At 37.4% G+C, this 13,701-nt stretch overlaps 1 protein-coding gene across 2 annotated transcripts; it reads right to left on the bottom strand.

Moving 5' to 3' along the window:
* Nucleotides 1-2,139: 2,139 nt before the first annotated feature.
* Nucleotides 2,140-13,462, bottom strand: lpcat2 (lysophosphatidylcholine acyltransferase 2). Of its 2 annotated transcripts, XM_056758244.1 has the most exons (14): nt 13,081-13,462; nt 12,431-12,573; nt 11,779-11,996; nt 11,083-11,195; nt 7,495-7,555; nt 6,474-6,532; nt 6,101-6,135; nt 5,733-5,787; nt 5,494-5,576; nt 5,066-5,191; nt 4,530-4,683; nt 4,234-4,332; nt 3,806-3,947; nt 2,140-3,113 (listed from the first exon to the last, which is right to left on the bottom strand). In XM_056758244.1, exons 1-14 carry the CDS (start codon nt 13,189-13,191, stop codon nt 2,941-2,943), a joined length of 1,572 nt encoding a protein of 523 aa, XP_056614222.1. In that variant the 5' UTR covers nt 13,192-13,462; the 3' UTR covers nt 2,140-2,940. The 2 variants fall into 2 exon arrangements, with proteins under 2 accessions (XP_056614222.1, XP_056614229.1); XM_056758251.1 differs by lacking the exon at nt 13,081-13,462 and having other exon boundaries at nt 11,779-12,016; nt 12,431-12,564.
* Nucleotides 13,463-13,701: the final 239 nt, after the last annotated feature.

Raw genomic sequence — 13,701 nt, 5'->3', positions numbered from 1 at the left:
CGAGTTGATTATGTTACAAATGGGCTCAATTACAGCAGGTAGTAACTCTTTTAATAAAGTAGTCGGAATGGGGTCTAATAAGCATGTCGTCGGTTTGGATGTTGCAATAATTTTAATTAAATCTTCCTGATTTATAGGAGAAAAACACTCTAGCTTTTCTTTTTGGGTGACGGTTGAAACTAATTCTTCCGACAAACTTGGAGGTTTGGTTTTAGCTATGTTGTCTCGTATTATTTCGATTTTCTCTGTAAAAAATTTCATGAATTCATTGCTACCAAGGTGCGGCGGAATACCCAGGTCAGGTGGAGTCTGTTTGTTTGTTAATTTAGCAATTGTACTAAATAAAAACCTTGGATTGTTTTTGTTATTTTCTATGAGGTTACGGAAGTGCTCGGCTTTTGCTGCTTTTAGTGCCTTTTTGTAACAGCTTGCACTCTCTTTCCATGCAATTTTAAAGACCTCTAATTGGGTTTGTTTCCATTTTCGCTCCAGTTTACGCGTTTCTCTTTTTAGGGCGCGAGTGGTGTTATCATACCATGGTGCTATGTTCTTTTCATTTATCCTTTTTGACTTCATAGGTGCGACCGCTTCTAATGTATTAGAGAAAATAGTGCCCATGTTGCTGGTCATGTCATCGAGCAATTTTATATTCGTTGGAAAGGTTATTAGAGAAGTCAGATCTGGCAAGTTCTTTACGAAACTATCTTTAGTAGTTGAGGTGATTGTTCTACCTTGTCGATAACGAGATATACAACTGATTTCTGCAGTGCGCAGTGTACATATTATAAGATGGTGATCGGAAACATCTGCACATGGCACTCAAATGACAGATTACTATCGAATACAACGGCAAGATTCTTAGCTGACGACGAGGATTTTATGGAGCATCCGTCAATAGTTAAGCAGTATTCTTGGTTGTTACGTATGGCGGTTATTGGTCCAGTAAGTAACACTTCTGTTTTGTCCGAGTTCAGTAGTAAAAAATTGTTAATCATCCAGTTTTTTAAATCAACTATGCATTCCTTTATTTGATGGAACTGCTGGGTTTCATGAGGCTTCGAGGAAATATAAAGTTGTGTATCATCAGCATAACAATGAAAGTTAATTCTGTACTCTGGTAGTACTCTGTAAGTCTCTCATTACATAGTAAACAATGTCAAACAATGTCCAGTTACTTGTAGAGATTAGTATGGCGATACTTTTGGTCTTAGTGTTATGTGGTACTTTGACCTTTGACCCTTAAAAAGTATGGAAATACTGTATATGTGACCCTGGATCAAAAAACCAGTCTTAAGTAGCACATGAACATCGTATGGGTCAAAATGATCTATTTTTCTATTATTCCAAAAATCATTAGGATATTAAGTAAAGATCATGTTCCATGAAGATATTAAGTCAATTTTACCTACCTTAAATATATAAAAACCTGATTTCTGTGAGTGGATGGCCTGCAACAGCGCATCTGATTAACAATTTCAAAGGCAATTTTTTCTCAATATTTAGATTTTTTCGCACTCAGATTCCTGAGTTTTAAATGGTTGTATCTGCTCCATTTATTGTCATATCCTAACAACCCATACATCACTAGAAAGCTTTCTTCAGCTGTAAAACAACTTAATTTACCCATAGGACTGGTTTTGTTGTCCATGGTCACATAAGTGCATGGAATGTTTTTATGTATGTCACCGTTGTCCTGCCAAAACCTCGGACACCCAAATGTGCTGTTTTTTCACTACAAAAACTGTACTTTTTAAATGAATAAATACCATGTTGTTAAAGTTTTCAAGCAATTTTCAATACGTTTCAGTGGTTAGATATTTGCAAAACCCAGTGAAAAGCATAAAATGTGACTGATAATGATGATTTATCACGAAATATGGGGATAAAATGTTTCAGAAGAACACCAGCGACATGTGTTTTGACCGAATCTAGAAATCTGAATCTAAGAAACAAACAAAAAAGAGGGGTTGTATGTTGTGACTGCAACTTTTATACTGTGAGCTGCTGACACCTAGTGGTTGTTTTGGGTATGAGTGTAAGTGTTAAAAGTCAGCTTCAGCAGTTTTTCTACCGTCTCTTGACAATATATGAGTGTAAAAAAATCATAAAGTCAAACATAAAAGGCACAACAAATAATAGTTGGTATTCAAAGGATTTTTTAATTGCAAAAGAAGCGATCTTTGCTGTGTTAACAAAAATAATAATTGCATCCTGTATGGCTAAATAAATACCACTGCAGTGGGATAATTTGGAATCAAGCCACCATTGTGGGCATGTTGTGTTGCCTGTTTGCTCACAAATTGGCCTATTTTCAATAGACGCAACAGAGTATTAGTCTGAACAAGCAGCAGGGACAGAACGCAAACTCAGCAACATCTGCCCTCAATTGGAATGCAAATAAAAACAAGATGCAAAGCAAAACCTTTGATTACAAACGCACTAACTACACCCTGAGTCCCTGAGCGTATGGTAAGAAAAAGAAATAATAGTTTGAGAATTATGTATGAGAAATCTCTTTTTAAACACTTTCATCTCTTTTTAAAAAGATTCACTTTTAGGGTAAAAAGTTTGTTTTCCATTTACAGCGAACTGCATTCAAAGCTCAAGATATCCACGTATTTGATCAGTTTTTCTTTTAAAGGTTTAAAATTAAGTTTGAGTTACAAAACTTTTTCCGTAAAAAGAGAATACATATTCATAGTTTGTAAACGTTGATACACAAAGCCTTTAAATAAAACATTAAATATTTTATAATAAACATGATTGAGTGGTAAGAAAACACAGATTTTTTAACTGTATCAGACATCGCATATGATTGTACAAATAGCACTCCACCCAAGCTTAAGGCACATTTTTCTAATGATGTGTCAGAACTGTAATCTTACAGATGAAAACTCCTCTTGGCCTTCATTTTATGTTGCTTCACCATCTCAAACCATGTCAGTCATCCTTCTTATCCGAAGCACTGTCCTCTTGAGAAGCACTACAGCCATGAGAGGTGCCGTTATATTCTGGCTCCTCCCCCTGAAGGGCCTGGTATCTCTGTAACTCGATGTAGGTGGTGAAGAGCTTGGCATACTCAGGGTGGGTAAGAGCAAAGGAGCAGAACTCATCTAAGAGACAGGGGGAGGAATGATACATTTTGTCTACTCAACAAGAACTTGAAAAGATAATCTGAAGTAACTAATGTTTGGTAATTATTGGTCTGCATAAATGATTGTGTTATTGTAAATCTATAGGCTGTTTCAAATTAAAGTCAGCTTTGGTATTAATGTTTACTCAAGTAGGCCAATATATTCAGTTGGCGGCCTAAAATTGCATTATGAAAACTTTCAGTATAATTTGCAAGTAATAATTATTCAAAGAAAAACAAAGGACCCTATAAATGCACTACTCAGTGGATTTCTACAGCACAAAATTGATCTGATAAGAGCACTGCCGTAAAAATGCCTTATTTTATTTGAAAGCAGCAGTTTGTAACTCTTGTCTCTCTATCACAATCTCTGTTTGAAACAGAAAATTTCAAGTTACTTTACAAACGTAAAATTATGTGTGTTGAAATTAAAAGATCAAAGCCTGTTTAGAATCGGAATAAGCTAAGGAGACTGATTTTTGTTTATTTTTCACCAAAAAACCTACAGATTGTAGCTTTAATGTGATGCGATACAAATATGCCAAACCAAAGTTTACCAAAGATTGAGGTGTCCACTGAGCAAGGTGTAGAATCACAGGTAACATGTAAGGTGCCATTAAATACAATGATAAATGTGAGATCTCATTAATTCGTTAAATTTGGCCAACACACCGTAAGTTATGTGTCCTGATCCATCCGCATCAATCTCTGTGAAGAGGCTGTGGACGTCCAGATCACGCACCCCAAGAGCAGAACGTAGCAAACTGCTGAACTCCTCTTGTGTGATACAGTTGTCCTCATCAATGTCAAAAAGCTACAAAGAGAGTGCACATGTCTAACATTTATTTATTTCTTTTTATTTTGAAATCAGAATGTGTGTGATTTTTGACCCATAAACTCTGGTGTTGACTTGTTGCATGCACTTCCTCTTTATTTGGTAACTTGTTTTCTGTTGACCACCACTGATATCATTCTGTTCATGGTTTAACACATAACTACACCACACAGCTACACTGTATTCATAGATACACTCCCTTGAGAATTTATTGTGTGTATACTCTCAGTATGCCTCAGTACATGAGTATCTTTGATATCATTACCTTAAAAGCAGTCTGAATTATACCCTCATTGTTAACCGGTCGGCACAGAACTGTGACACCAATGACATACTCTCTGAAATCAATAGTGCCATCTCCATTCTACATAGACACAAAGGAAACATGCGTTTAAAATAGGCCACACTGCAAGTGAGGTGATGTAGTAGATAAAATAAAGATTTATTAAGAATATTAATAAAAAAACTTTTAGATTAATAAAGACTGAAGCAAAGTAGATCTTTCATTCATGCACATTCCCATGTGTCTTACTCCAATGTGCTGGTAATGGCCATACTCACCCTGTCAAACAAGGAGAAGAGTTCCTGCAGAGCAGGGCTGATGGGTAATTTCAGGAAGCTGCCAAACTCTTCGATCGTGATCCTTCCACCTTTGCAGGAACAGGCTATGCTTGCAAAACTCTCCAACTCTTTTTTCACATTGTCCCATTTCAGTCTGAATGCATAATAGAAACAAAAGCTTGCAGGATTTGATTCTGTGTCTTAAAGGAACAGCTCACCTAAAAAATGAACAATCTGTCATCATTTTCTTAGCCTGTTGTCATTTTGAAACTGTGTTTGTAATCAAAAACCTAGGTTCCCATTGACTTCTATCGTATGGACACAGACCCAATGCAAGTCAATGGGGATCAACGGATTTCTGTTCCCAACACTTTTCAAAATATCATCTTTAGTGTTTTGCAGAAGAAGGAAAGTTTGAAATGACCAGAGGGTGTGTAAACAATGACAGAGTTTTAATTTTTAAAGGTGAACTGTCCCTTTAAGTGCTGCAATATTTCACAATACCAAAATACATTTGTAATAATAAACTAGCATACTCCAGTTTTCTGCTGATCTTTGTAAACTCCACTAGTCCTGCTTCCATAGGGAGTGTCAATTCTCCAGCTGCAATCATCAAACGGCAATCTTCATAAGTGTGATCTGTGACTGAAAAACCCAGAGCCCTAGTGACACACATACACATTGATATTAGGTGTCCATGTTTAATGGGGACTTGCCATATACTGAATAAATTTTTACCGTACAAACTGTATATTGTATCCCCTAACCACCAGTAAACTTTCTGCATTTTTTCATTTTTATTAGATTTTGTTGGTTTTTAAGCTGTTTTCCTCATGGGTTTACCAGGATACACTTTGGTGCTGTATTTATTTGTGAGTAATTTAGCAGCATTACAATATTTTCATAGTGTGCATATATATAAAAACTCACAAATAGAAAAATAAATAGAATACTGCATACTCACTCTGCCATGGCAGCTCTTACCGACTGAGCGAACTTTGCAGGACACTTTTTCTCTGTCTCATTAGGAATACTAGGAGGCAGAAACTAAAACAAATGCACAGATATGTCAAGTACACGATGGAAGTGTGAGTGAATTTGATACTAGCTTCATAAAAATAGCTCTTCACAGCTACCTAATAAGTCTTGAGGATCTTTTTAAATGTTTCTATTGTTGCTCATCAAGAGAAAAATGACACATACCTCAATCTCCACAGTTGTATATAGCTGACAGAGTGTTAGCAACAGCAGTTTGGCCCTGAAACAGGAACTTGTGGTGAAATTCCAAATGAACAGCATCCTCAGGAAGCATCGCGTCTTTATACGCATGATTACACAACTGCACTTACAACACTGAGTTCTCGCAGGGTCTAAAACCAAGCTAATCTAAAAGATGTGCACATTTTTTTTTGCACACTCATATGACATGCACAAGATTAAGATCCAGAACTGATCATTTAGTAAGATAGCAGGCTAGCAACAGTGTTAAGATCATCATAATACATCTGCTTGACCACTTAATCTCATGTATCTTTTACAGTTTTTTTGTGATTATGTTAAATATTACTTACACTTTTGGGCCCTGCCATGTCCATGTGACTGTGTCCTGTAAATATAAGATAATGACTGTGTGAAATGTACATTTTTCAAATGAAAGATTGAAATAATGTATGTTTCTTGTGCTGAAATATATATTGCTGTTCATACACATACACATGAGCTGAAGATTGTAAACAGCTCAATTCAAAGATTGAAAAGAGCTTTTGACTATAAATCTACAGTATATAAATCTAAAAAGTATAATCGTTTTTACCTTAAAGTTTGATTGGTTAATATGTATATTCATCCTACTGTACTTATGTTAATAATACATCTGGTTTGCTCTTTCTGAAAGCACAAACATATGTGATTTCGGCATGAAACTTCTGCTGCCTTTATACTGACCAGCTTATTTGGGTATCTGATAAGAACAGGCTGTACCGGCACCCCTGGGACAAATGCACCTGTGAGGCAGAAAGAGTAACACGTTAGCTCTTTTATTCATCCATTCTCTTACTTTAGTTCTTTAACCTTGTTCACCCACATTCACATCTCCTAAACAACAGCTCAGTACAACAGTCTTTATAGTAACATGTCTGACACGATTTTGATCACTCCATGCCCTACATACTGTATCAGGTCAAAGCTATTGTAGGTTAGGATATCAACTCGACATAAACAATCAATCCTCATTAATGAAGGAAACGGTGTCCTTTTGATTTGACCTGAATTTAGAACACACATACTACAACAATAATAAACAATACAATTTGTTTCTGTCATGTGCTGCTGGTTTTGCTGACCCCAGCAGGCCTCATTGTAGTGTCTTCAGCAAGCCAAAACAGTGTACCTAAAATCCATAATGTTTTTTCTTTCTCCTCTATGCGTCTGTTTGTATACATTTGCATTAGGTAAATAAGTTAACTGATTAACTGATAGCAAGATGATTTTCATATGATGCAATTCATGTACAGCCTTAATAAATGATCTACTAAATTGTGGACATTTGCTACAAGACGTGCATCTGAGGCTTAAGTATTTATCTGCATTTTTAGAAATGATATATATTAACATGAACCTTTCTACGAAACAGCAAGCAGAAAAAAATATCAAGGTTATTTTAGTTTACTAAAATGCAATATATGAAAACATTTCCGTTCATTGAAATCAAATAAAATATTGACATAAAAATGTTTGGAAAACTTTCCTTAAGGAGACATTTTAATGTTAAAAATAAACGGAAATAAGTTTGAAGCACTAAAATTGTAATAGTAAACAAAAACTAAAATACGACTTAAATAAAAATGTATCTGGGAAAAAAATGACCACAGCATTTATCAATATTGGCAAAATGTTAACTAAATAAAAATAAAGGCTCATTTAAAATTGATTTATAAAACTAAAATCACAAACACATTCTTCTAACCTTGTTTGAAGGTAATAAGACATGACCTGTTTGTACACGTTCCTTCAGGAAAAAGAAGGACCTGGAAGATAATCAAACCAGTAATGGGTTTAGTGCTACATGTAGCTAGCTACCGTTTCATACTCTGTAATAATTTTGAGTGATAAAATGTATCCGCTTGCTTTTTAATACAGTTACTGCTTTGTTTCCCAAAAAATATTTTACATCTTAAACTAGTTCTATTTTTTAATCTTAAATTATAAAAATCCACAGTGTTGCGAAAATACTTAAAAGTCCGTAAAGTATTCGAAGCGCTTCACTTTTTCCACATTTTGTTATGTTGAAGACTTATTCCAAAATGGATTAAATTCGTTATTTTTCTAAAAATTCTACAAACAACACCCCATAATGACAACTTTAAAATTAGTATGAAATCTTTGCAAATTTATTAAAAAGAAAAAATGCACATGCACATAAGTATTCACAGCCTTCGCTCAGCAATTACAGCCTCAAGGCTTTTTGTGTATGATGCTACAAGCTTTTCAAACCTATTTTTGGGCAGTTTCTCCCATTCTTCTTTGCAGGACCTCTCAAGCTCCATCAGGTTGGATGGCGACGGTTGGTGTACAGCCATTTTCTGATCTCTCCAGAGATGTTCAATCGGGTTCAAGTCTGGGCTCTGGCTGGGCCAGTAAAGGACATTCACAGAGTTGTCCTGTAGCCACTCTTTTGTTATCTTGGCTGTGTGCTTAAGGTGATTGTCCTGTTGGAAGATGAAACGTCGCCCCAGTCTGAGGCCCAGGGCGCTCTGGAGCAGGTTTTCATCGAGGATGTCGAGTACATTGCTGCATTCATCTTTCCCTCAATCCTGACTAGTCTCCCAGTTCCTGCCACTAAAAACCATCCCCACAGCATGATGCTATCACCACCATGCTTCACTGTAGAGATGGTTTTGTTGAGGTGATGAGCGTTGCCTGGTTTCCTCCAGACAAAGAGTTCAATCTTGTTTCATCAGACCAGAGAATTTTGTTTCTTATGGGCTGAAAGTCCTCCAGGTGCCTTTTGGCAAACTCCAGGCGGGCATTTATATGCCTTTTACTGAGGAGTGGCTTCCGTTTGGCCAGTCTGCCATACAGGCCAGATTGGTGGAGTGTTGCAGAGATTGTTTGTTCTTCTGGAAGTTTCTCCTCTCTTCACAGAGACATGCTGGAGCTCTGTCAGAGTGCCTACTGGGTTCTTTGTCACCTCCCTAACTAAGGCCCTTCTCCCCCCATTGCTTAGTTTGGCCATGCGACCAGCAAAAGGAAGAGTCCTGGTGGTTCCAAACTTCTTCCATTTACAGATGATGGAGGTCACTGTGCTCATTGGGAACTTCAATGCTCCAGAAATGTTTCTGTACCCTTCCCCAGATCTGTGCCTCAATACAATCATGTCTCGGCGGTCTACAGACAGTTCCTTGGACTTCATGGCTTGGTTTGTGCTCTGACATGCACTGTTAACTGTGGGACCTTATATAGTGTAGGATCCGGCCGGACCAAAGGTGACCATTTGGGCATCGTAAAACACCATGGCCTCTCAGCAGGAATCTAACCTACCCCAGGAAGTCTGATCTAACAGCCCTCTCTTAAAGCACCCATCATTTGACCAGGATAGATTCCAACACACTCCCCTGGAATTCAAAGGATGCTTGTCCCAAAGTGGCTTCTCCCCATGTTATTCGGCCTCACTTATAACCTCAAAAGCATGTTTGTTTAGTTGTAGTCTGCTTATATTTACATTCTTGTACAAACTTCAGGTCAATGTACTTATAATCCTGGCATGTTTTATATCTAAATGTTTCTCTCTTCATTCAAAAGATGGTGTATAGCACAGTAATGTGTTTTATACCATACTCATTTTATCTTATTCTAAGATTTTTACAGGCCCAAAGTCGAGGTGACCATAAATGCAAACTAGCTATTGAGCAGGACAAAGAAACATTGATTTCACGCCGAAAATCATCTCATCACATTGGATCGCCCACCGGAGCAAACTTTGCTCTTTCGTGTTTGCGCATTCCTGTGTGACCACTACCTGAGACCTGTCTCTCTCTCTTCGGAGACAGCTTGTTCCAGCAGTTTTACTTCTGCTAAATTCGTTCTACTTTCGTCAGCCAATCCGGTTCTAAGAAAGGATCCGATGGATCGAAACCATCAGGACTCTGAAAACCCCTTTTCCACTGGTATAAGAACTTGTCCAAGCACACTCAGGAAACCAATGCAAGTATAGAAACTATATTCTAAACAGCTGCGTTTAAGCCGTAACCCCTTTTTTAACAAGGAGATTGTCCTCAATGGTTTATGCAGATGTGAATAGCTGTTTGTAATACTACCACTTGTCTTTGTTATTCTCTTACCCTTCTTTACTGCTTTTACGTTTCATGTTTTGCTTGTCTTAGGGTTGTTATGTGCTAGTTAGTTGGTGTGTTTCCCCTTTTAGTATAGTCAATAAACCCACATTTGTTATCTACACTCGAATTGTTGCTGTGTTTCTTTATCACATATTAACGTCACTTAAACTGCTTGATTTCGTTATGATTTCTGGTGCGGTACTGTACCAAGGCCAGGAAAGTAATATTTCTTAGATTTGATATACGATCTGCTGATCACTTGGTGGACGAGTAAATGTATTCCTGAATCCGATAAAGTGTATAAAATAGGTATGATTAATCACCATTAATTATACGTAATTTACTGTGATCAAACTCATAGTTCCCCGAAATACAATACAATAGACAGGTGTGTGCCTTTCCAAATCATGTCCAATCAAATGAATTTACCACAGGTGAACTCCAATCAAGTTGTAGAAACTTCACATTTCCATCAGTGGAAACAGGATGCACCTGAGCTCAATTTTGAGTGTCAAGGCAAAGGCTGTTAATACTTATGTACATGTCCTTTTTTCGTTTCTATTTGTAGTACATTTGCAAAGATTTCAAACAAACTTCTTTCACGTTGTCATTATGGGGTATTGTTTGTAGAATTTTGAGGAAAATAATGAAATTAATCCATTTTTTAATAAGGCTGTAACATAACAAAATGTGGAAAAAGTGAAGTGCTGTGAATACTTTCCGGATGCACTGTAGGGTTTTTATAAACAACGTTCAGGAACTGCCTGAGGAAGTACACTGACCTCGAGCGTAATTTCCTGCTTTCAAAAGTTGGAACGTACTTTTTCAAAGTTGCAACCTCTTTCACCCAAAAATCATTTACTCAGTCTCAAGTTGTTCTGAAACTAAACAGTTCTGGGGCACTATTAACAACCATAGTAGTTGTTTTTCTGTACTATGGAAGCCAATAGTGCCCCAGAACCGTTTGGTAACAAATATTCTTTCAAATACCTTTTTGTTAAGCAGAACAATACAATTTACACAAGTGTAGAACAACTTGAGGGTGATTAAATTATGCCAGAATTAACATTTTTGGGTGAACTATCCCTTTAACCACTTTTTTACCTTTTTTAACTCGCATCTAAAAATAAAATAGTAGATTGTGTCAGTTTAATCATTTATGGTTTATCAAACATGACAGCTCAGAGCAGAACTATGCTGTCAGAATGAAACACACTCACCTGTTGCCAGTGGCCACCTGACTTTGCTCTTCTGTCTATTTCAAGAATGGTGTTTTTACGGGAGTCTGGATCAGTGCGGGAAACAAGGACAGGCTGCACACAACTCAAGAACCCTGAAAAGCATTACATTCCCTTATTAATACTGTAATAAAATGCAATAAAGACACATGCAAAACTGACACCAATAGTAAGTATTTTTCTTTGACTAGTGCCTGACATTGAATGTTAAAAAAATTTAGACAGGAAATGTCACACTTTTTCTAGGGATGCCCACTCAAAGTAAATAAGGCCTCTGTCCTGCTTTCATTCTACTTCACAGCAAGTATGCACCTGATTTAGTTCTCTTGTGGACTATAGTACCTATGTTTACAATTTGCAGTAATAAAACCTGACAGATCTACATGATGTATGCATTCATGAACAGTGGTTTTCTGGCGGGTCCTAAAAGGGGCCCGGTTTAGTCATTTTATAAAAATTTGAATTAATAATAAATTCTGTGTACTCAAACATTAGAAAAGTAAGGCCATCAACCAATTGATATTGTTGCATTGAAATTGATTATCCAGCATTGTAAAATTTAATACGTTTAAGGGATGCACCCTAAACAAGGGAAGCTAACAATGAAAAAAATGGTTTTGCAATTTCCAGTAGTGTTCTATACCCTATAAATATATATTGTAAATATCCAATAGTTACTGCCAAAGACTGCTGCTTCCAATGACTCCGAGCGGGATACGGTAGAGGGCAGACCAGCTTCAACACAGACGATGGCATCAAAGAAAGAAGAATGAGGGGCCACCACCAGAATCGGAGCCTCCACACTGCTGGCCTGCCTGCCCTTCACTATCACCCTGAATCCCATCCCGAAGAAATAAATCCGGGCAAGAAAGGTCATCACTCTCTGACGCAGAAACCTGCCCACAAACACACAAAACTAAAGGATATATGGGTAAACTAACAGGCAATCGAACATGCACATAAGCACAGAGATGCAAAATGTTTCCCTTGACGGCTTTCACACTCATCAAGTGTCAGAGCAGTTTTATCAGTTAATCAGTTATTAACCACATCCCTCTGACAGCAACTTCCGTGTAAAAGAGGCCATCTGATCAAAGCGATCAATCTGATCAAACATAGAAACCAGCAAAATAAGTCATTTGTGGGAAACCATGAAAAACATGAATTAAATAGAGTGGAAGAGGTAGTATTATTTTGCAACAAACATAAAAGATAAGGAAGTTGAAATATTTACGAAATATAGTTAGTCACAACCACAAAGCTGAATGAAGATGAAATGCAAATGTGCCTGTTTATGGCTTGTAAGAACATGTGAGGGAACAGTATTTACCTTCTCCAGCCTGTCATTGGCTCAACGACTCCTTTCAGAGACTGTCTGAATGTTATCAGGACAGAGACCAGCCACATGACCATCAGGACAAGAAGCAAGAAAATAGAACGGATTGGCACAAGGACGGTTCCCAGAAGAAAACACTACACACAGAGATGGGGGGATTAACAGATAAGGGAAATGCATGATGTCATTTGTATTAAGGCCAAGACTGTTGCACCTCCATTTACATTCAACAGGAATCCAACTTTACTGGCATGCTTATAACAGAACACTTGGCATGAGTAAAGGAGACTATGCATAAAACAAATTAAAGGATGAACAAATGCACATTTTTACACTATTTTAGCTTCTGCAGTTTACTGTGCTTGTCAACAACCGAGAACGATCTTATTCTAGCCAGTGCCTATGCAATACTTGCTACTGGAGTTTAGGTGCCCAAACCCAATTACTCACTTTTTCTAGACATAAAGCAATAAAAGCTTATTTAAAAACGAGACTTATGATGGAGCAACATGTAAGCACATCCCTATCAATGTAGCAATATTATACAGTAACGTCATGTTTTAAAGCAGAAAGCAAGGGTCTCAAATAGAGGCTGTATAACAAACAAACAAACAAACAAACAAAAAGAAAGAATACAAACTCACTTTTATTGTTTCGGCTCTGGTTAGTTTAAGTTGGTGTATGAATGGATTAAGGACGGCCGGAAGGTGCAGGGAGTGTTGTCTTGGCAGAGCGAGCACTCTCTGCAGCGGCATCTTCACAGATCACAGCAGCGTCTTCTTGTGTCAAAACTTCCCCGTGCGCGCATCTCATGACACAACACCGGTCTGAGGCTATGACTCAATACCAAACGAGCTGCCTAACTAGACACCATATCATACGTTGGCGCGTGCTGCAGTTCTGGTCAGAGATGAGTTTGAAGTTAATTGAGCTGGTTTTATTATATTAAAACCGTAGTAACCATAATAGCATGTTTTTTCATAAGGGTAGTTTGTATACTGACTCTGAACGCGGCTGTTCTGTATCATGTCTAGGTAGACAGCTCACTTGGTTTTGAGTGACGGCCCGTGCGTGTTTACGCCACACCTCCCAACAGGCATAATCCTATTTAGCGCTCTAGCCAGGTGGTGAGCTCGCTTTTAAAATCTTCTCAAAAGGGAAAAGTTCCTCTTTACCAATGTAGTGAAACACAACTCTACGTATTATTTTCCATAATACTAAAATGTTCTTACTTCATAAACAACCCAATAGGCAAAATTGTTATA

Source organism: Triplophysa dalaica, chromosome 1 (assembly GCF_015846415.1).
Source record: "Triplophysa dalaica isolate WHDGS20190420 chromosome 1, ASM1584641v1, whole genome shotgun sequence".
NCBI classification, from domain to species: Eukaryota; Metazoa; Chordata; class Actinopteri; order Cypriniformes; family Nemacheilidae; genus Triplophysa; species Triplophysa dalaica.
The sequence above is the reverse complement of the archived record's forward strand: the minus strand, read 5'-3'. Positions and strand labels throughout refer to the sequence as shown.

Bases quoted from the DNA above. Each gene is read 5' to 3' on its own strand.
- lpcat2 (XM_056758244.1), bottom strand. From the start codon at position 13,191: ATGCCGCTGCAGAGAGTGCTCGCTCTGCCAAGACAACACTCCCTGCAC. The intron at 6,136-6,473 runs GTCAGTATAAAG...TTATATTTACAG, and splicing joins TCAGATACCCAAATAAGCTG to GACACAGTCACATGGACATG. The intron at 5,192-5,493 runs GTGAGTATGCAG...GTGTGTCACTAG, and splicing joins GTAAGAGCTGCCATGGCAGA to GGCTCTGGGTTTTTCAGTCA.